Genomic DNA, 19994 nt, shown 5'->3' with positions numbered 1-19994 from the left:
TCTACAGTACAGTAGTTACTAATTTTGTATGGGTTTATATTTTTTTACAAAATTGACAACTTACAGTCCTTATTAAATATAAAAATTAGATATTATAGAATTTCACAAGTGAACTCTCTCTGCTCACCCCAATCTATGAAAGTACAATCCAGCAATGATGTTTAGGCTGTGGTATTTATAATATTTTTAGAATTCAGAGTGGGTGTTGGACAGTCTCATTAAATTACCCCCCCCAATCCGTGGGGTTCTTCATGTTCCCTCATGAGGTATTGGGGTTTTAATAGTCTCCAACCTAGTGCTTCTGGAGCAAGTTGGGAATGGAAAAAAGTAATGGCTCGCCTCCAGAGCTCCAGGTCGTTGTAATTAGTGAAGAAGTCTCCCTTTTTTTGTTTGGCCCTATACTGCTGAAAGTAAATGAAAGCAGCACTGAGTAGCCCAAGGACTTGCAACTTGGATTGGAATTACCTCATATTGGGTTTGAGCCTATTGCATTTAGAATGGGACTAACATATATATACACATATGAACGTACATGTATTTATTCAGATATGTACAGTAAATACACTTACTGATATACTGTACAAACATTCGGTAGATTGGAAGACTGTCATCTACAGTCTCCTGGGGTAATACAGTCCCTTGGGTAATCATAGTCGGTTTCTGTACATGGGTAAGTCGAGTTTATGTTAAAAACTCACCACTTCCAACTGGAACATCTCCCTGTCCTGATTGTGATATTAGCATGGTTAGAAGTAGGGGACAGGGAATACAAATGTCAGAGGGCCTGGAAAGACAAGGCACTCACCTGGTATATCCTGCCATACCATTTAACTGGCATGGCGTCACGGGATGTAACTTCCACCAGTCATACTTTCACTGACACATCTCATGCAACCGTCATTTAAAAGAGTAAAACAGTTCTCAACATGTTCACAATGGATTTCCTTTTTGTGGTGCATCCCTTGGCTGTGACATAGCAACATCACATGCCCATTTTATGTCACAGAATGCTGTACAATCTTTATTCTTGTGAGCATGCACCAAATATAAAAGTGCAAAGAAGGTAGCTGGTCTTTCCTTCTGTGCACTTTTTCCACTGATCTCTATGAGTGTGGAGATCAGCTACAGAAGGAAGATTGATTATCAGTCACCTCTGACACATGCTCCACTGTTCTCTGCATGAGGGGGAGTTGGTAATGCCACTGGGGGATCTATTGCAATGAAGATATAAGGTAATGTCATTGAGGGCAGTGGGTAATGCTGCAATGGAAAAGTATAGACACTAGGGGGAATAAGGGGGTAATGTTACAGTAGAGACCTATGGACACAGAGGTGTGGGGATAATGCTACAGGGGCAGCTAGACTCCAGTGAGGGGGACCCAGGATCATATTTGTCAGAGAACCCATAGTTCTTATGTACTTTGGACAATTAAATCAATACACAGTAAAAAGTTAGTTTTTTCCTTTTTCTAGCTAAGTACCTTGTAGGCTTACTGTCCTTTTCATTCTTAGAATCACTAAGGGGGGTGTCAAGTGTGGCTGCTAATCTCTCTTTCATGCAGAAAAGAGCTAGAAGATTTTACAGCACACAACAGACAGAGCTCAGAGTAGCGTATCAAAGTCTCTATGCACATTGCATCATGTGCCAGTGGTTGGCATGGTAGTCACTTTACTGTAGACACTGCAGAATTGTAAGTCATTAATAGCAGCACCAGCTTGATCTATTGTAGCAAGGGATGTTGCAATATGGTCACACAAAAAAAATCCACTATAATTTTTGCTGGTAGCTTATGTACTTCTAAAGTATTTGAGAGATACCAATTTGAAGAACTTATTCTGTCTCTTCAGGGGAGAACCAATCCAAGGGTATCATTGTAACAGTGTTATGTAATCTGCTCAGTTTCTGGCACATGCAGGGTCTTTATACACCTTCCCCAGACATGCTAAAAAAAGAAGTGTCGCATATGAACATTGATAATCCAAATAACTTTGAGTAAGAAAGGTGACTCTTTGATTTGGAGTACATCTAAAACATTCTGTTTCACGGGCTGATTACTTTATTGAACAGAATCTCAGGAGATGCGCTTATCTTTTTTCAGCCTTGGTAATATCAGTAACTTCATTTTAAAAAGCTGAACTTTAAATCCTGTTCCTCACCAATTGTACAGTGGGTGCAATTTTAATATGAAAGGTAGCAGACACCGGACTAAGCCATTATCTATAATTATGGTCTTTTGACATTTTTGGAAATTGGTACTTGTGCGATTTGGTTGTCAGATCACACAAGTACGGTATAATAATGCTCTATGAATTGCACATGCATTTATCAGGCTGTTCATAAATTATACAAATTACTCAATGTTGTATCATTTGGTGTATTAACAGGTTTGCCAGACTAAAGTGATGAAATTGGGTGATGCAGTATCCCAGTATGCTTGGTATCCATGCACAGCCACATCAGATGTAATGAATTTCTGGTTAAAGGTAATTCTCTTAATAAAACATATAGTATTTGATTATATTTTAAAAATATATTGTTCTAAAACAATTAATTTAGAATGTAAATGATTAGATCACCATTATTGGCATTAAAAGTAGGCTTGTCACCGGGTCTTCCTATGTCATTGTATTGTTTTGCTACCTAGGTACCTTGCAAGCCAAATACAGATACTACCAGGCCTTGCACCTTAGGCAGTGGCACCAATAACACACCAATAGTTACGGCCCTGTTGGTGTGCCACTTGAAATGTACTAGTAGGACAAAAGTTTTGCGTTTCACAAATACATTTTTTTGTAACTAATTAAACTTAACCACCATAAAGTTGTGTTTGTCCTTTTTACAGGCCCATTTTTCACAATATGTGGTTGTTGCTGCTGTGGTTGTCCACTTGGTGACAGATGGAACATCTTACAGTTATGAAAAACCAGAGACCATCAGTGTTCAATTGATTGATGTCAGGGACCAAATGCATCCTCTTGGTAAAGTCATCCATATTACTCTTTGCTACCTAATTTGAATAACATTATAGTTAACAATAAATTCATTTGAGCTTGTGCTATTATTGTTCACATCATTTTGTGATGTTTGAGGTATCTCAGTGCTAAAAGGCAGACAGGTCTTTTTTATATCCTGTTATCTCATATGACTGGGAGAGTCTCTAAAATAGAGAGGATCTCCCTGACTCCCTGGAGAATCTTCCCGAGGCCATGCCGGGTGAGTGCAAACAGTTATGACATCCTCACTCTATGTCCACCATGAAGGAAACACTGGGGAGAAGAATAAGATGGATGTGTCTTACAGGAACATGGATAAGTGATGATTTACATTTTATGAACCAGTTGGAGGAAAGAATTAAATGATGTCGATTTCAAATCTGCTACAAAATAGTAGAGTTGAGCATACTCTTTATGCACAGTCATACCTTTGGTAAAACATCTTGTAATAAAGGTTTCATGGGCTAAAGAGAAGTCTTAATCTGTGCAGGCACTTTCTGAAACCTTGTAGACAACTGTGTTGTTAGCAAAACTTACATATTTTGATTAAAGCAAAAAATATGGTAGTTGCTCAATCAGCTTAATGATATACTACAGGTGCTTGTAAAGGGCACTAAACACTGTTGTGAAGCACCACTGATATGCATATTTACCTGTTTTAGAGCTTCCTTCTGAATGCTTTCTTATTTTCCAAGTTATATCACAGCTAGATAATGAGGGTAAGGTGCAAATGTGATAGGAGGCTGTGCTTTAATCAAAATATAGAAAAAAGAAAATTGCCCTCCAGCACACTGCAGATAAATCAAAAATACTTGAATCCTACATGATAATAGAAATTCAGAGGTATTGGTTTACATACATTTGCAAATATATGAATAAGCACTGGGCCAATGTCAAGGCTCGTCTATACCAGCATCCCTAACATTAAGGGTTCATGTCTGAGAAGCAAGGCACCCAAAAAAATTCCAGCCAAGGACCATCCCCAGGGCATCACACGAAAAGGGGAAAAAAGGTGATAGTGAAGTGTAAAAGGATAGATGTGTAAAGATAAATCAATTTGTTAATGAAATGTAAAAGAATTCAAATGACATAAATAATATACAAACGAATAGAGAAGTGAAAAAATATTCTATGTGAATTAAGTGGTGATGCCATGAGAAAGGTCCAGCCAGAACAACCCTGGGGGCCCCACTCCCAAATGCTCACCCCAAAATAATTATTGCTACATAATAGTAGCACCCACTCTGGGTCATATAATTACAGATTGGTGTACTGCATGATAACAGTACATGTATGAGCTGAGAGCTAACCTACCTTGGAGGTACCCCAAAAAACCTCCACATGGCACTATAAGGATCAGCACCTCCTCCTAATGCTGACTCCCTTCATGCCTCCAAACTGCAAGCAAAAAATATGGTAGTTGCTCAATCAGCTTAATGATATACTACACGTGCTTGTAAAGGGTGGGGTTTACACTGAACACAGAAAAAAGAAAATTGCCCTCCAGCACACTGCAGATAGATCAAAAATACTTGAATCCTACATGATAATAGAAATTCAGAGGTATTGGTTTACATACATTTGCAAATATATGAATAAGCGCTGGGCCAACGTCAAGGCTTCTCTATACCAGTGTTCCTAACATTAAGGGGTTCACGTCTGAGAAGCAAGGCACCCCAAAAAATTCCAGCCAAGGACCATCCCCAGGGGTACCTCCAAGGTAAGTTAGCTCTCAGCTCATACATGTACTGTTATCATGCAGTACACGAATTTGTAATTATATGACCCAGAGTGGGTGCTACTATTATGTAGCAATAATTATTTTGGGGTGAGCATTTGGGAGTGGGGCCCCCGGGGTTGTTCTGGCTGGACCTTTCTCATGGCATCACCACTTAATTCACATATAATATTTTTTCACTTCTCTATTCATTTGTATATTATTGATGTCATTTTAATTCTTTTACATTTCATTAACACTTATTGATTTATCTTTACACATCTATCCTTTTACACTTCACTATCACCTTTTTTCCCCTTTTCGTGTGATGTCCTGGGGATGGTCCTTGGCTGGAATTTTTTTGGATGCCTTGCTTCTCGGACGTGAACCCTTAATGTTAGGGACACTGGTATAGAGAAGCCTTGACGTTGGTGCAGCGCTTATTCATATATTTGCAAATGTATGTAAACCAATACCACTAAATTTCTATTATCATGTAAGATTCAAGTATGTTTGATTTATCTGCAGTGTCCTGGAGGGCAATTTTCTTTTTTTTATATTTTGATTAAAGCACAGCCTCCTATCACATTTGCACCTTACCCTCATTATCTAGCTGTGATATAACTTGGAAAATAAGAAAGCATTCAGAAGGAAGCTCTAAAACAGGTAAATATGCATATCAGTGGTGCTTCACAACAGTGTTTAGTGCTGGTTTAATCTTCATTAACATCTGGGAGATAATATCCAACTGCAACGCCACTTCCCAATTTTTTCATTTTTTCCCAAAAATTGACAATAAGATATAAGGTAGCTATGTTATCAAGCTGTATAAAAAAAATGTGCACATTAATGTGACATGTGACTATTAAAGTTTTCTATGGGTTAATAATAATTTCAACCTCAATTACCTAATGAAAAATAATAGTACAGATTAAGTGATAATACATTGTTTTCAAACGGATTTCAAGATGAAAAATGAAGATATGCAGTCTTACTTTCTTTAAATTACATCCTATTGGAAAGTAACTTGTTCTAAGAGGTTTTCAAATCTTTTGGGATCATTGTTGAAGCTGGCATAAAATTTGAAATAGTAGGTGGACACTTTTATGGTCAATGTATTAAGCAAATATATTGAGGAAACCCATTTCCGCTCATTTTTCTGGTCATTTGTCTATAGAGACCAGAGAAGGAGTGAGGGCAGGATGAGGTCGAACATGCAGGTGAATGAGATTAATCTTTTTATTGGCAATTTATTGCAATGTGTGTTCTGTGTTTATCAAAAATGCATTGCCCATTCAAATGAGTGGAAAACTATAGATTTTGTTAGAACAAAATCTTCCCAAATTGCCTAACATTAAAACAAATCTATATTACTAGTGTTAAGGGTTTGTGGAATTAATTATTTCTGTATGGTCATTTGGGCTGATTTTAAACAAAATATTCCTGTGATAGATCTCGCCCATATTTTGATTGATAGTATTTTTTAAGTTTTTAATTGAATTGTACAATAAAATACAATAAAAATATTTTTAATATACCTTATAAGGATTACATTAATTACAAGTATTACTGGATAATATTATTGAATTACTATAAAATTAAGCTACTAAAGGTTTAATTTGAGTTGTTTACATGTTTATCTTTTGATTTCTCCTGGAAACTTAGTCAAGTAAGGGAGAAAGCTTCTAATGTGTTCTTATCGTACCTTTCTCATGGCAGGAGTTCATATTCTTAGCTGCAGAAACAATCCCTTGGTGATCCCTGTGATGCATGACCTCAGCAAGCCCTTTTACCACAGCAAAGCTGTCCTCATTAGCTTCACTTCTAATTTGGTGGCCATCTCTGGGGTGGCTCTGAGGTCCTTCCATGATTTTGACCCTATCAAAATCAGCAGCTGTCAAAGAGGAGAGATTTACAGTGCAGATGAGCAGAGGTGAGTAGGTTACTCATTTACAGATGTTACTTTCAAGAATTATCTGGCTTGTCTAGTCTGAAAGGTACAGGAAGGACAAGAACATATTAGTTATAAAATGGGTAAATAATATTTGTAAAAATTGTCTGTGCTGTGTCCTGGTAATCATTTACTAAAAGTAATCTGTTTTGAAAACTACTTTCTCTACAATGTTGAGGTCCCCTGAATGAAAGTGGGCGACCTGACTGATTTTCAGGGCAGCAGATTTTTAAGACAGGCCTCTCTACTGCCTCATCATTACTCGTCTACATCCCACCTGTCTGTATAATTGTGCTCCCTAGTCCCAGGGTCAATAAGTACTTAAGTAGACAAGTTAACGGTGTTTGCATGATACAGATGGAAATTAATCTGACATAAAGCTCAACTGTGGCCCACTCTGTAGTTGATGTGATGATTTCACTAGGAATTACTTTTCTGATTCTAACTCTACCCAAGGAAATGTTGTATTTTTTTTTCACACAAGGATCTATTTTGTTAACATTTGAAAAAATATATATTTTTAATTTCCATCCATTAGCTAAAAAAAAAAAATCACAAAAAACATACTTTTTCAGAATCCCAAGACATGAGCTCAAATTTATTCATCTAGTTGTCCAAAATGTAGCAATACCAAATATGGGTACTTTCAATCAAGGTCTTTGTAATTTAAAAAAAGATAGAGCATTATGTTTATTTTTCACTTCATATTAAAGGTAAGACATTTAGATGTTAAATAAATCTCCCTTATTTTTTAATAAATGAGCAGATTCTATTAGTTGTGTGTATCTCAAAGTAATACCTTGCATGAGATAGGTCTCATATTTATCACTTATGACATAATTGACTAAGGGGGAGAAGTATCAACTCTTATAAAGAATGGAGAAGTAGCCCATAGCAACCAATCGAGTTGGGTACAGGAGGTCAACAATCACAATGTTGCTAGTGAGTATATCGACCTCACTATGACAGCACCACGATCCCATCACAGGTATAATGGTACATAGAGGATTTTTCCCATAAGGATGTTATAAGTTATAAGTTTACATGCTGGTAAACGTCATGTTTAAAGTTATAAAACCCACATGGGTAAAATGCTGTAAATATCATTACACCCATGTCAGGATCTCGCTATCGCCACAGTTAAATTCACAATCTCACTGGTGACATTGTGAGTAGAGATGTGCACAGACCTCTCGTGTTTTGATATTGGTTGTAAATCATTATCGTGTTCTTGTATCGGTTTTGGCAAAACCAGCCTCAAGAGTTTTGGTTCGGTTTTGGTTTTTAATTTCTTTGAAAATTTATAAAAACAGCTGAAATCATGTAACTTGGTCCTGTTTTTATTTATATCGTGTTATTAACATCAATACCATCCATTTCCAGTCAATTTTGACCACTTCACAGCATCTAACTCATAATGGAGGGACTGAAATGCAATCCAAATTACTGTACGTGAGATCCGAGATACTGTTTTTAGATCCGAGTTTCGAACTTGCCAGAAGACCCGAGTCGGGCCTCGATTCTACTTGGAACCCCAAAGTGATTGAAGCCGAGACTTGCTTTGACTTGCAACCCCAAAGTTTGAGTGTGTTCGGTTTTCAGCAAAACCGAACCGTTCATCTTTAATTATGAGTGTCGACTTCCTGATCTCATACCCATCCAAACATCTTATACCTAGAATTTACGAAGTACATTCTATAAAATGATAGGTATAAGCTGATTCATTGCTATGGGCAAATTCTCCACTTGTTCACTTCTCAAGGCTCAATATACCTCCCCCTTAACTATCCATAATGATGTCACATACAGTACATATTGCACTTTTTTTGACAATATGAAAGAACTCTGGTACTTTTGTACGGTACAAACAGTTTTAAATGCTGTTTGTACACAATGGCCCTGATTCAGACCTGCTCGCAGCCGCTGGCCGCTCGCTGGGTCTGTGGGCATTTTTTTTTGTCTCCAGGCCACTCACAAAACTGTGGGTGACCACACACAGCTTCTGCGAGCGGGCTGGAGACCGTCGCGATTATCGCGGCCATCGGGCTTGCGACGAGACCCTGGGATAGGGTCTAGCTGCTGCAAGCCCAAGTGGACTTCCTGCTCTAATAGAGCAGGAAGTCCACTACTGACATCACTAGTGATGTCATTAAGCCCTCCTACAAACACCAGGCGTTCCTAAGGGAACGCCTGCGTCTGTCCGGTCACCCCCCATACCCACCCACAAAACGGGGCGAGTTGTCAATCAACATCGACAGCCGCCCCGTCTTGTTGCGAGCCCCGGAGCGACTGAACTTCAGTCGCTCTGCGGGGCTCGCGAATGCGCACGCTGGATGTGACGCATGCGCAGGGCTATAACATCGAGCCACTTTCAAGTGCTCTGCGCTTGCGAACGGCTGTGAATCGGGCCCAATGTCAGGAACAGATCAAGAAGTTTCATGACCCATGCCACGTCACTGAGAACATGACTGCTTACAGGGACAGTTTCAGTCAGGAGATTGAGGGTCAGGACTGCTATCTTTTTATCTCCCTAATGACCTTTAAAACCATCAGTCTGCGGTATAGCACCACCAGATATTACATTTCTATATTTTTGCATGAATGTGATAATATACTATGACAAAGGTCACTGTATTTACTTTGGTGATAAGGTAAGGGACAAGGGCATAACCTTTTTTAATATGAGTGTCAACAATGCATAGATTTTACATTTACAACACTGTAGCAGCTGTCAGTTGTAAACCGGAAAACAGTATCATGTTCATAGTAGACTAGATGCCTTTCAATTCTAGTATTCACAGAAACACATCCTTTAGGAAATTTGTCATATAATATATTTTGTTGATGATCTCCTAAATCTGAGCCTTGTGTAATACTTACGAAAGCAGGAATTTGGAGCTTGAAGTTTTGTTTTGTATTTTTTGTTTCCTTTTTTTATATAAAAAATCTACATGTGGTCTGTCCTTAGAAAATCAATTTCCTCAATGAAAATTCATTGGAGCCCTTGGCTGCTTTTCAGGGAGTGAGCTAAAATCCTTCACAACAACTCAGAATACACAGTTTGGAAAACAAGAACAACTATATGCTCTGTATTTCACATGTGTAATTTAATATTTAAATAAGTGGGGATTTATTTTTTTTAAATTAAATATACTTATTTTTTAAACAATATATTTGCAATAAATATATACAATAAAAAAAGGTGTAAGCAGTAATGTGAAAGGAGAGTACATGTCCTTGTATAGCCTCAAAAAAGACATCCACCGATAGCTGTATGTAATGACCAAGTTTCGGTCTTACGTGGCGCCTTGTGAATAGAAGCCAGCAGAATTTAGTTTGCTAAGTGCTTAGTTAAATCCAGTGTCCCTCTGCATCACTTCACATGCTAACAGCAAATAATTGACAATTTTTCACTCCTGTCAGGTATCACGCAAAGCTAATATTTATTATGTATTTATTTATTTATTTATTTAATAAGAGAACAATACTGCCACAATAACAACCTTTTTTACACCAGTGCATCTCAGGTTAATGAGATTGTTTATTGGTTAGGTGCTAAGCAGTCATTCATTAGCGCTGTAAAGATTGAGTTTATTAACTCGTTCGGATTGGTCTCAAGCAGGATTATGCAACTGTCAGTGGCAATCACTCCATCGCCTGTTAAAGTGTTTATGTATCTGAATTGTTCTCATTTCTTTATTATCCTGCTTGCTACTGACCTTTCTTGTTTTGACTATTCCGCCTTTCGTCCACCTTGACTTCTGCTAAGTTAGCTTTTATTCTTATCTGCTGCCGGCCTCTTCTGTTGCCCATTACTGTTTATGATTGTATGCCACCTGCCCTTACCTCTCCCTGTCACCTTTATATTTAGTGCCTAAGCTGAACTTGGATCTGTACCTGACTAATCTTCACTGTATTACCGTACTGTTGTTATCACCTCAGCAGAATATAACCAGTTTCTATGTGAACCGATACCACCGCGTACATAAGAATTGGGGCTAACTGAGTACCAGTGAGTAGACTGCTCTATAGGAGAGGTGGGCTGCTACGGGTGAAGACTGGGTTGTACATATACAAAATGCACTAGTCATGTTAATTATAAAAAGTGTAAACAGTGAAAACAAAGACTACTGTACATAGTAGAGAGGACATGAATGAAAACAAAAGTTACATTATTTAACCACTTGTGTAAATGCAGTGCTTATGGTGGTAGTGCACAGCTTATGATGATTGCAAAGGTCCCACATTTTGCATTCTGCCAGCCATGACCATGCTTTCCTAGCTCAAACAAGCAGGTATTCATCGTCACTGAATGAGAACTACAATTCTCTGATACACAGTTTCTGTTCCCCCATTAGACTATTACATTGTCATGGTGAAAGGTAAAGCAAGACCGTCTTTGCTACAGTCTCTAGGTTTTATTCTGATCTGGGTGCAGCCAGAGTAGCCAGGGACTTGTGTCTCCCATATTCTGCAGTGAAGTTTGCCATTGGTGAAGACAGCAAGACATGAGGTACTTTATTACTCTTTAACAGGTGTAAAATTTCTACTGAAACCATACTGGGATCCCAGTAGCGCACACAGGGGGGGTTTCTGAGTACCTAGAAGCCCCCCCTGCCAGGCCAATCCATCCCCGCAGCACAGTATTTATTTGTTTTTTTAAAGTGAGACAGAGAGCTTTGTCTCTGTCTCATCAGGCCGTTCTGTGAGCTCCGACTGGGCAGCTTCCGCGTAGCTATGGAGATGGCTGAGAGCAGTACAGGGGAGCTGCTGTGGCTGCAGTTCCTCCCTGACAGCTCCCATGTGGCTTTGAATGCCAGTGATGTCACTCACTGCTCTCCTCCTCATCTGCACTCCGGACAGCATGTAATTAGCACAGCGACAAACATCATCACAGGTACTGTACCTCCCAGCTCTGTTTATACCATGGGTGTGGGGGGGAGATGGTCTGTAGTCCGAGTGTGTGTAATGTGCAGTGCATGGTGTCTGTGTGTAATGTGCAGTGTAAGTGTCTGTGTGTAATGTGCAGTGTATGTCTGTGTGTAATGTGCAGTGTGTCTGAGTGTAATCTGCTCTGAGTTTCTGTGTGTAATGTGCAGTGTGTCTGTGTGTACTGTGCTCTGAGTGTCTGTGTGTAATGTGCAGTGTGTCTGTGTTGAATGTGCTCTGAGTTTCTGTGTGTAATGTGCAGTGTGTCTGTGTGTAATGTGCTCTGAGTGTCTGTGTGTAATGTGCAGTGTGTCTGTGTGTAATGTGCTCTGATTTTCTGTGTGTAATGTGCAGTGTGTCTGTGTGTAATGTGCTCTGAGTGTCTGTGTGTAATGTGCAGTGTGTGTCAGTGTGCAATGTGCAGTTTATGTGCAGTGTGTGTATGTGTATAATGTGCAGTGTGTAATGTGCAGTGTAAGTGTCTGTGTGCAATGTGCAGTGTAAGTGTCTGTGTGTAATGTGCAGTGTGTGTATGTGTATAGTGTGCAGTGTGTGTAATGTGCAGTGTAAGTGTCTGTGTGCAATGTGCAGTGTGTATGTGTGCAATGTGCAGTGTAAATGCCTGTGTGTAATCTGCAGTGTATGTCTGTGTGTAATGTGCAGTGTAAGTGTCTGTAATCTGCTCTGAGTGTATGTGTGTGGGAGGGGAGGAGGGGGGCAGTCCAAATTGGGAATACAACTATACTTACCCAATTCATTGCAAAAATGTAACTATCCATGTGTGAGAGGCATGTGGGTGGTACATATATACAGGACAGGCACTCAGGAACAGGAATAGATAACTTTGCCGGGTGCCTCCACAGTCAATAAGATACAATAGCCAGAGGTGCGGCACTCGCAGACGGACAAGCAGACAATCAGGTCAGTGGTAGTAGCATAACGTTTCAGTTTTATAACTGTCATCTTGAAGACAGTTATAAAACTGAAACGTTATGCTACTACCACTGACCTGATTGTCTGCTTGTCCGTCCGCGAGTGCCGCACCTCTGGGTATTATATATATATAAATTGTATACACATACATACATACATATGCAGAAACCCCCCCCTTTCAAATCCTGCGTTTGCCCCTGGATCCCGTTGCTAGCATGTAATACTTTCACCAACTCTCTTGCAGAAGGCAGAATGATTACTTGTTAGATTAGAATATGAAATGTCTTTGCCCTTTCTTGAGAGAATTCAAGGTAGGCATCCTGCATCCATTATCAGTGATAGCCAGTCTTGAAACAACTCGGTGCAACAAACTGTAGTGGGATATATACGCTCTAGAGCCCTTTTCTATGGGTATATGTGATACAGCATGCTACAGTACATAATAGGCCTGATTCTGAGTTGGCAGTAAAGCAAAAAGAACAGCAAGCAACTGTGCATATGGGCAAACCATGCTACAATGCAAGGAGTGCAAATGCATTTATTATTTTTGCATGCAGGGTAAATACTGGCTGCTTTAGCATGTAGCCCACAGATGCTGGACAGCTTTTTTCTAAGGTGCCCATACACGGTGCAATAAAGCAGCTGATCCGAAGGATTGGTCCGATTTGGCTACTCTATCGTACCGTGTATGGGCATGGTATCGGACAGAGGAGCTCATTCAGACCCGGACGCTAAGCTGCATCTAAAAGGGGCCGGGTATGCAAATGCCGTGATCGCATTGTCTGGTATATGGACGCTCACTTATCTCTCTTAACACACGTCATCTCCAGGAAGTGTAGGAACAATCAGAACCATCAAGAGCCATCGGAGCTGCACGCAGCGCTTGAGGTAGAGCTTACCCCGCCGCAAGCACTGCGATCACTGCAGGCTGAAAAACAATCAAGTGACGTGTACAATGACACATCTTTGCTAATTATGCACAGCTATAAAATTCCGTTTTGACGCTCCCAGACACGCCAGTGTTTGCAGCACCACTCCCCCGTTCACAAGCACTTTCCCCTGTTACCAACCACAAACTGCACTATCTGTCACTCAAAATAGCGTCCAGTCTGTGTACTGCGAATGCACGATTCTCGATCGCACTGAGTGGCGCACGCGTGCGCATATTGATGCATACGCATGCGCAAACAGGCGACTATCACCCAAAGTGTGCGTCTGCACCTTAGTGAGCGGGTGTGAATCAGGCCCAGAGTGCGCACCCGTGGGGTCGTACATCGCACCCCCAGATCTTACTGCAGGTTCAGTCGATCTGGGGATGCGATGTGCGATCCCATGTAGCGCTATGCGGGTGGGGGAAGGGGGAGCTGACACATCAGGTGGTCGGCCACCCGATTGCACTGTGTGTGGGGATCGCCCGATATGTCGGATGTCAGATCCCCCATCGTGTTGCACAGTGGATACCACACCGTGTATGGCCAGCTTTACACTGCAATTTAGATTTTAATTTGGACACACCCCTCTCATATCTAAAACTCTGAACAGTTTGCATCTGCCCCACCAGCAGTGCAGCATGGGTTTACCAAGGTGCAAAGTTACTTGTTCTTTTTTGTTTTACCCCCACATCAGAAGCTGGGCCAATAGTTTCATTGTAGTATGTTGTGTGCTGCTGCTTGTAAAACAAGATGGTGTCATGTAAAGTATTCTTGGAACTCAATGCCATGCACTGAACTAATCCAATCTTTAAATGGAATAAAACCTGTTGTTATTATTAACAGGCTCTATTTTACAGCTTTAAAGATAAGTGTTTTAAAGTGTCTAATCGCAGTGCCTTTAACAGAAACTTCATAGTTCATAACAGTACAATTGCATATTCTGTGATAATTTAGAGCACTTTGTGTGTACTTTATGCAGATAATAGTAATTAGGACGAGTAGTCTCTTTTTCTTTTGCATTAGCTGTTCAGTCATTACAGTTCTTTATAACATTTAAAGTTACTTTAGCCTAGTTGATTAATCAAGACAGTTGCAAATTTCTTTTCTTTTTTGGGTGTTGCACAGCTCAAGTCTGTTTATTGCATGTATATATGTATATATATATATATATATATTAGGGATGTGCAGGCTCGGATTTACTCGGATTTACTCGGTTCTTATCGCCACTTTACCGCAAGTTCGGATTTATTATATTTGCTATCTAAAACACATGATAGGCGATAGACAATAAAATGCCATTTTGAGATCCGAGTAAATCCGAGCCTGCACATCCCTAATATATATACAGGGCCGTAGCTAGGGTAGTGCGGCTGGTGCCATCGCACAGGGCACCACAGGTCAGGGGGCGCTGTTTGGTCCTGTCAAATTTCTGTTTATTATCATTCTTGCTTGTAGCTTCCTCTTATTTCATCCCCAGCATCTCCTGGCCTCTCCTATCTCTTCCCTGGACCTTCCCCATGAAGCCATGGCCCTTTTTTGGGTGCATTATGTCCCTTTGAAAAATGAGGGGGGCGCCAATGCTCTTTGTAGCACATGGCACCAAAAAGTCTAGTTACAGCTCTGTGTATATATATATATGTATATATATATATATATATATACTGTATTTATGGGAAACGATAGATCAGCCCTGAAGTGGTGAGAGTTAAGTTGAAAATAGAACTGGGCATGGGATCAGCATTATTAGTTATTAAAGCAATAGTGTATTGCAATACATTTGTGAAAATTCCATTACCACATTACCAGATACCTCTGTTTTGTGGAAAACATACAATAAAAAAAGCAACTCCTTTTTTTACCATAATGATGGAGCAATAAATAGCTCCGAAACGTTGGTGATATCCCTGTGTCAAGTCATTTTCTATTGATCAGAGTGCCGCCTAACTGGAGTTATATTTGGGCTGACTGGTGTCAGACCTTATCGGAAGGCACCTGGATGTTCTCTCTATGACTATTGGGAGTGCCACTCCTGGATATTCTCTATATATATATCTTTAGTGGAAAATACACAAAAAATACAACATAGTGCAGAATATCTCAATTTGATCAATTCCACCCAAGTGAATGGAAATGAAATGTGTTGAAAAAAACAACTCAACAAATCTCCTTTCCATTCACTTGGGTGGGTTGTATTTTCCACTAAAGGTGTAAAAATGTATGGAAAATTAATCCAATAGACGTCAGTGCCTAATTTCAACAAGCATTTATGGTACAAAGAAAACAAAACAAGTTGAAGTGGTACAAAACGCAGCTGCCAGGCTATTAACCAACCAGCCCCATTCCAGCCACATAACACCCACTCTCTACTCCCTTCACTGGCTGCCTGTCAGATGGCGAATTGTTTTCAAGATTGGATTACTAACTTACAAAGCCCTACATGACCATGGCCCAAGGTACCTAAAGCAGCTTCTGATTCCTTACCCATCCCACTTGATTACTGTGATTCATTGACAAATGACTATTAACAGTACCTAGAATCTCACGTAATTCATCTGGGGGTAGAGCTTTCAGTTTTGGGGCTCCAACCTTATGGAACTCACTTCCCTGCACAGTTCGAGAGGCCTCCACTAGAATCCTTCAAGAATAGACTCAAGCCTTACTTCTTCACCCAAGCATTTCACTAATGTCCCTTGTTTAAGCTTATTTTGTATTTTGTACTGTAAAGGCAAATGTAAAGCACTTTGAGTCCTTTAGGAGAAAATCGCTATATAAATAAAATTATTATTATTATTATAATTATAATTATTATTATTATTATTATTATTATGTGTTTTAGTTCAGATTAAGGGGTAAATTTACTAAAGTGAGAGCTTTTAGAAGTGAGTTTTAGGAGAGATGTTGCCCATAGCAACCAATCAGATTCTAGCTATTATGTTCTGGAAGGTGCTAGTTAAATGTTAAGTAGAATATGATTGGTTGCTATGGGCAACATCTCTTCTAAGACTCACTTCTAAAAACTCTCACTTTAGTAAATTTACCCCTAAGGCTGCTCCATTTCATATTTTTGCACTGTTTTCTCCCCTAATTTTTAGTTTATAACTGGCTTGAGAGCTATGGGCCCCATTTAACAACAAGACATATATTTTCAGTGAAGCCTTCCAAGCATTGCTGAGTCCCTTCTGGTTGAAAGTCTAATGCGCATGTGCAGATTTCCTGTCACACATGGGCTTGACACAACATCCCATTGCTGGCAGTGATATGCTGCCAACAACAGAGCAGAGGATGCCACTGAGCAGGGGACATTACTGGACCTCACCGGAGAGGTAATGATAAATACCATCTGCATATTTACTGCAATACTAAACAAAATATGCCACTGGTAATTAGCATACAGTAATTTTTGAATGGGGCCCTATATATTTTCCAGAAATGAGTTACATTTCTTTAGTGATAATGAATGTCGGCTAGTTTCAGAAGAATTCCAGACATTCTTGAAATATAATGACATAAAGCACTTCATTTCAGCATCATATCCCACAGCCATTAATAGATTAGATTAAAGATGGATGAAAGATTTGTTCAGTCATTGAAGAACCTATCAAAACATTGAACACATTTCTCTACAATACAAAATCCACAGTTTGTTATTTGTTTATCAAAGTACTGCTACTATAAAGCAAACACTTAATGTTGCTAAGCAAGAACCTCAAATCCCATTGGAATTTATTGAAACTAGATATATATAAAGAAGCCCATAGAAAGCACCAATTGTGATGTTGACTAAACAGCCATATATTGCCTCTACACACATGTTGATTCAGCATGATGTGATTTCAAAGACTATAGTCATTTCAACAGTTGTCAAACAAGATTGTAATCCTCATGGAACTAAATAGATAAGTTAACATTTTCAAGATCTATTTAATTGACATAGATGTTCATATTGTTACTAATATGTAAACAAATGATATTACAATATTACTATTTATTAATTTCCATTATAGTCCTTCAACTATCAATAATGGTAGCTTTATTTTAATTTTTACAATTAAGTTTTGATGAATTGTGTGATTTAGTTATATAACAAGAGTTTGTGCATGTAAATAAGCATAATGTTATTGTTATGAAGCATTCTGTGTCCAAAAACTAAATCTGATGTTTATCCATTTTCTGAGCTGAAGGTGCTCCTCTAGGAATTTTTTGTATTCCAGCTGAAATTAGATAATTGAATATGTCAGTGAAAAAATACTAAAGTATATGCAGTACTTGTTTCTCAATGAAAAACTTATCGTCAAGTATTTTGCTAATCTAGTTAATATGGACAAAACAGGATAAGTAGTTGTGTTGAATAAAACTCTGTGTGATATGTAAATAAATGTATAATTGGTTAAATAATATATTTCCTTAATTTGTAATCCTACAAGCAAGCATAGAAAGTGTTAGCTCATTTTCCCTTGGGCATTCAATTGTGTTTACACAGCAATGAGATTTTTGAATGTCCAGTAATTTTTTTTAAATATAAACTTTATAACGCTATCATCCAAGTTAATGATTGATAATTATTTGTCTTTTGAAAAACAGAATTGTATTTTTAGGGTTATTACATTTCTGTTAAATTATTTCTCTATAGTTGAAGGTACCACAATGGGAGTGATCTTACACCCTCATATGCCAACCTATTTCTATATTATTAGGAGCCATTCTTTATCTTTGGAAACAGTAAACCCTTCAAGTATATCTATGATATATACCATTGTATTGTTAAAAAATATGTTTGTAATGCATTCAAAAAATTCCAAAAAGAAAACTCATATAGCTTTTGCTTGGTCCCTTGTTGCCCAAGCCTTCACCATGTCTATTTACATTAGTTTTCCCATTGAAATGTTTTTTTCTTTTAGCCAGTCAAATTCCATTGGCCACTGCGTTAATAATATTATACTGTTTTTTAGTCACAGTTGTACTGTAAAATGGCAAATATTGCATACAATAAAATTTCTCCAGCATTTATTTTTTTGTTAGGAGATAAAGTTGGTGATAACAAGAGATTTTAAAACACCTTCAAATCTCATGTTTACTACAACTTTTACCTTCAGTTTATCACCAGCTTTACCTTGAGTTTTTTTTTTAATATTTACCACAGTTACAGTATCCATACAGTAAAACGCTATATGATGAATCTCTGGACTCTTATTGACTTTTGTTTTCTGATTTGGAAACTTTTTACTCTTTTATTTAAAATGTATTTATATATTATAAATTGATTTCCTGACTGCAAATCCATAAATTTCATAAAAACTTGTGATTTACCGAATCACTTCACTTTGCTGTCCTTATAAAAATAACTTGCTTTCTAAGTATTGCTTTTGACATAGGTTCTGTTAAATATGCCTTTTCTATTGACATAAGTTATTTTGATAAACATGGTTTTAATGTTCTGCTAATGGTTGGCCTTGGTCCATAAAGTCAACTACAGGTTGTGCACATAAAATTATTCAGTGCACTGTAAACTATGGTGTTTCTGTGAAATTTTTCCCCACATCTGAAGTTTAAGGATGAGTGCAAATTTAAGGAGTTTCTATAGAGTGATGAAATATGCAAAATGCAAATATAGCATATGAGTTCATTATATTTGCAAAATAAACCCTTTGGGATGGATTTATTAATGATTTGGATCAATAATTAAACTGGCTTATCAGCAGCAATAATTTAATAGACTCCATCTGTTTATATATATATGAATTATTTTAAGCAGAACAATTATAATAATTTCATTTTGTAGTCTGCAGTGTTCTAGCGAGTTGTATAACTCAACAATTGAAATCATGTGAAGTTTGAGTTTTTTTATTATATCATAGTTTATTTTAAATTATCTTTAATAATTAACTTAAAAAGCCTCAAAAATAAGAATGAATGGGAAGAACTACATTCAGAAGTTTTCAATTGTTCAGTTTGTCATTACTGAAAAATAGGGAAAATTCCAGGGAAAATCTCTTTGGAACCTGGGTTGTGCCTTGGAAATTAAGGACCATTTAAAAATATTTAAATCTTTACTTCCCAGATCTTCACTACAGTCCAGGTCACCTTGGCTCACATGTCTGTTCCTCCTCTCCTTTTCCATCTTTGGCTCTGCCTGTTCTCTAATTATTTCTCTGTAACTATTTTTGTTACTTGTTCTTTACTTGTTCTTTACCACATGTACTGAACAATTGGGGTTATGTTTGCTTCTAATGTTGATATGGTTTTATTCTGTACAGATTATCTCAACTATTGATTACCTCAGCTATATGCTTTTACTATATTTACTTCTTATGAAAAATCTCAAAATAAAGAATATACTAATTTAAGGAATGTTTTGAGCTACTGTGTAGATTAATAATTCAGTTAACATAGCTGTTTCATTATTTTACAGAGTCTGGGCTTACAGTAACACTGATTTTATTATAGTACAACTACAGCACATAGCTTAGGGAAAAGATGGTGCCAGGGAGACATCAAAACTGTGGTTGTATGCGGCTGTATAGCTTGGAATTGTAAAATA

General features: G+C 38.2%; 1 protein-coding gene across 2 annotated transcripts in view; it reads left to right on the top strand.

Moving 5' to 3' along the window:
• The window catches only part of PAPPA (pappalysin 1), a 475476-nt gene that overhangs the window by 294627 nt on the left and 160855 nt on the right, over window positions 1–19994 (top strand). For both annotated transcript variants that reach the window (XM_088466086.1, XM_088466022.1), the window contains exons 11-13: window positions 2386–2484; window positions 2844–2979; window positions 6431–6644. In XM_088466086.1, coding sequence (XP_088322212.1) covers window positions 2386–2484; window positions 2844–2979; window positions 6431–6644 — 449 coding nt within the window. The remainder of the gene's footprint in view (window positions 1–2385; window positions 2485–2843; window positions 2980–6430; window positions 6645–19994) is intronic.

Source organism: Taudactylus pleione, unplaced genomic scaffold, assembly GCF_031769625.1.
Source record: "Taudactylus pleione unplaced genomic scaffold, aTauple2 ptg000009l, whole genome shotgun sequence".
In the NCBI taxonomy this organism is placed as follows: domain Eukaryota; kingdom Metazoa; phylum Chordata; class Amphibia; order Anura; family Myobatrachidae; genus Taudactylus; species Taudactylus pleione.
The sequence above is the reverse complement of the archived record's forward strand: the minus strand, read 5'-3'. Positions and strand labels throughout refer to the sequence as shown.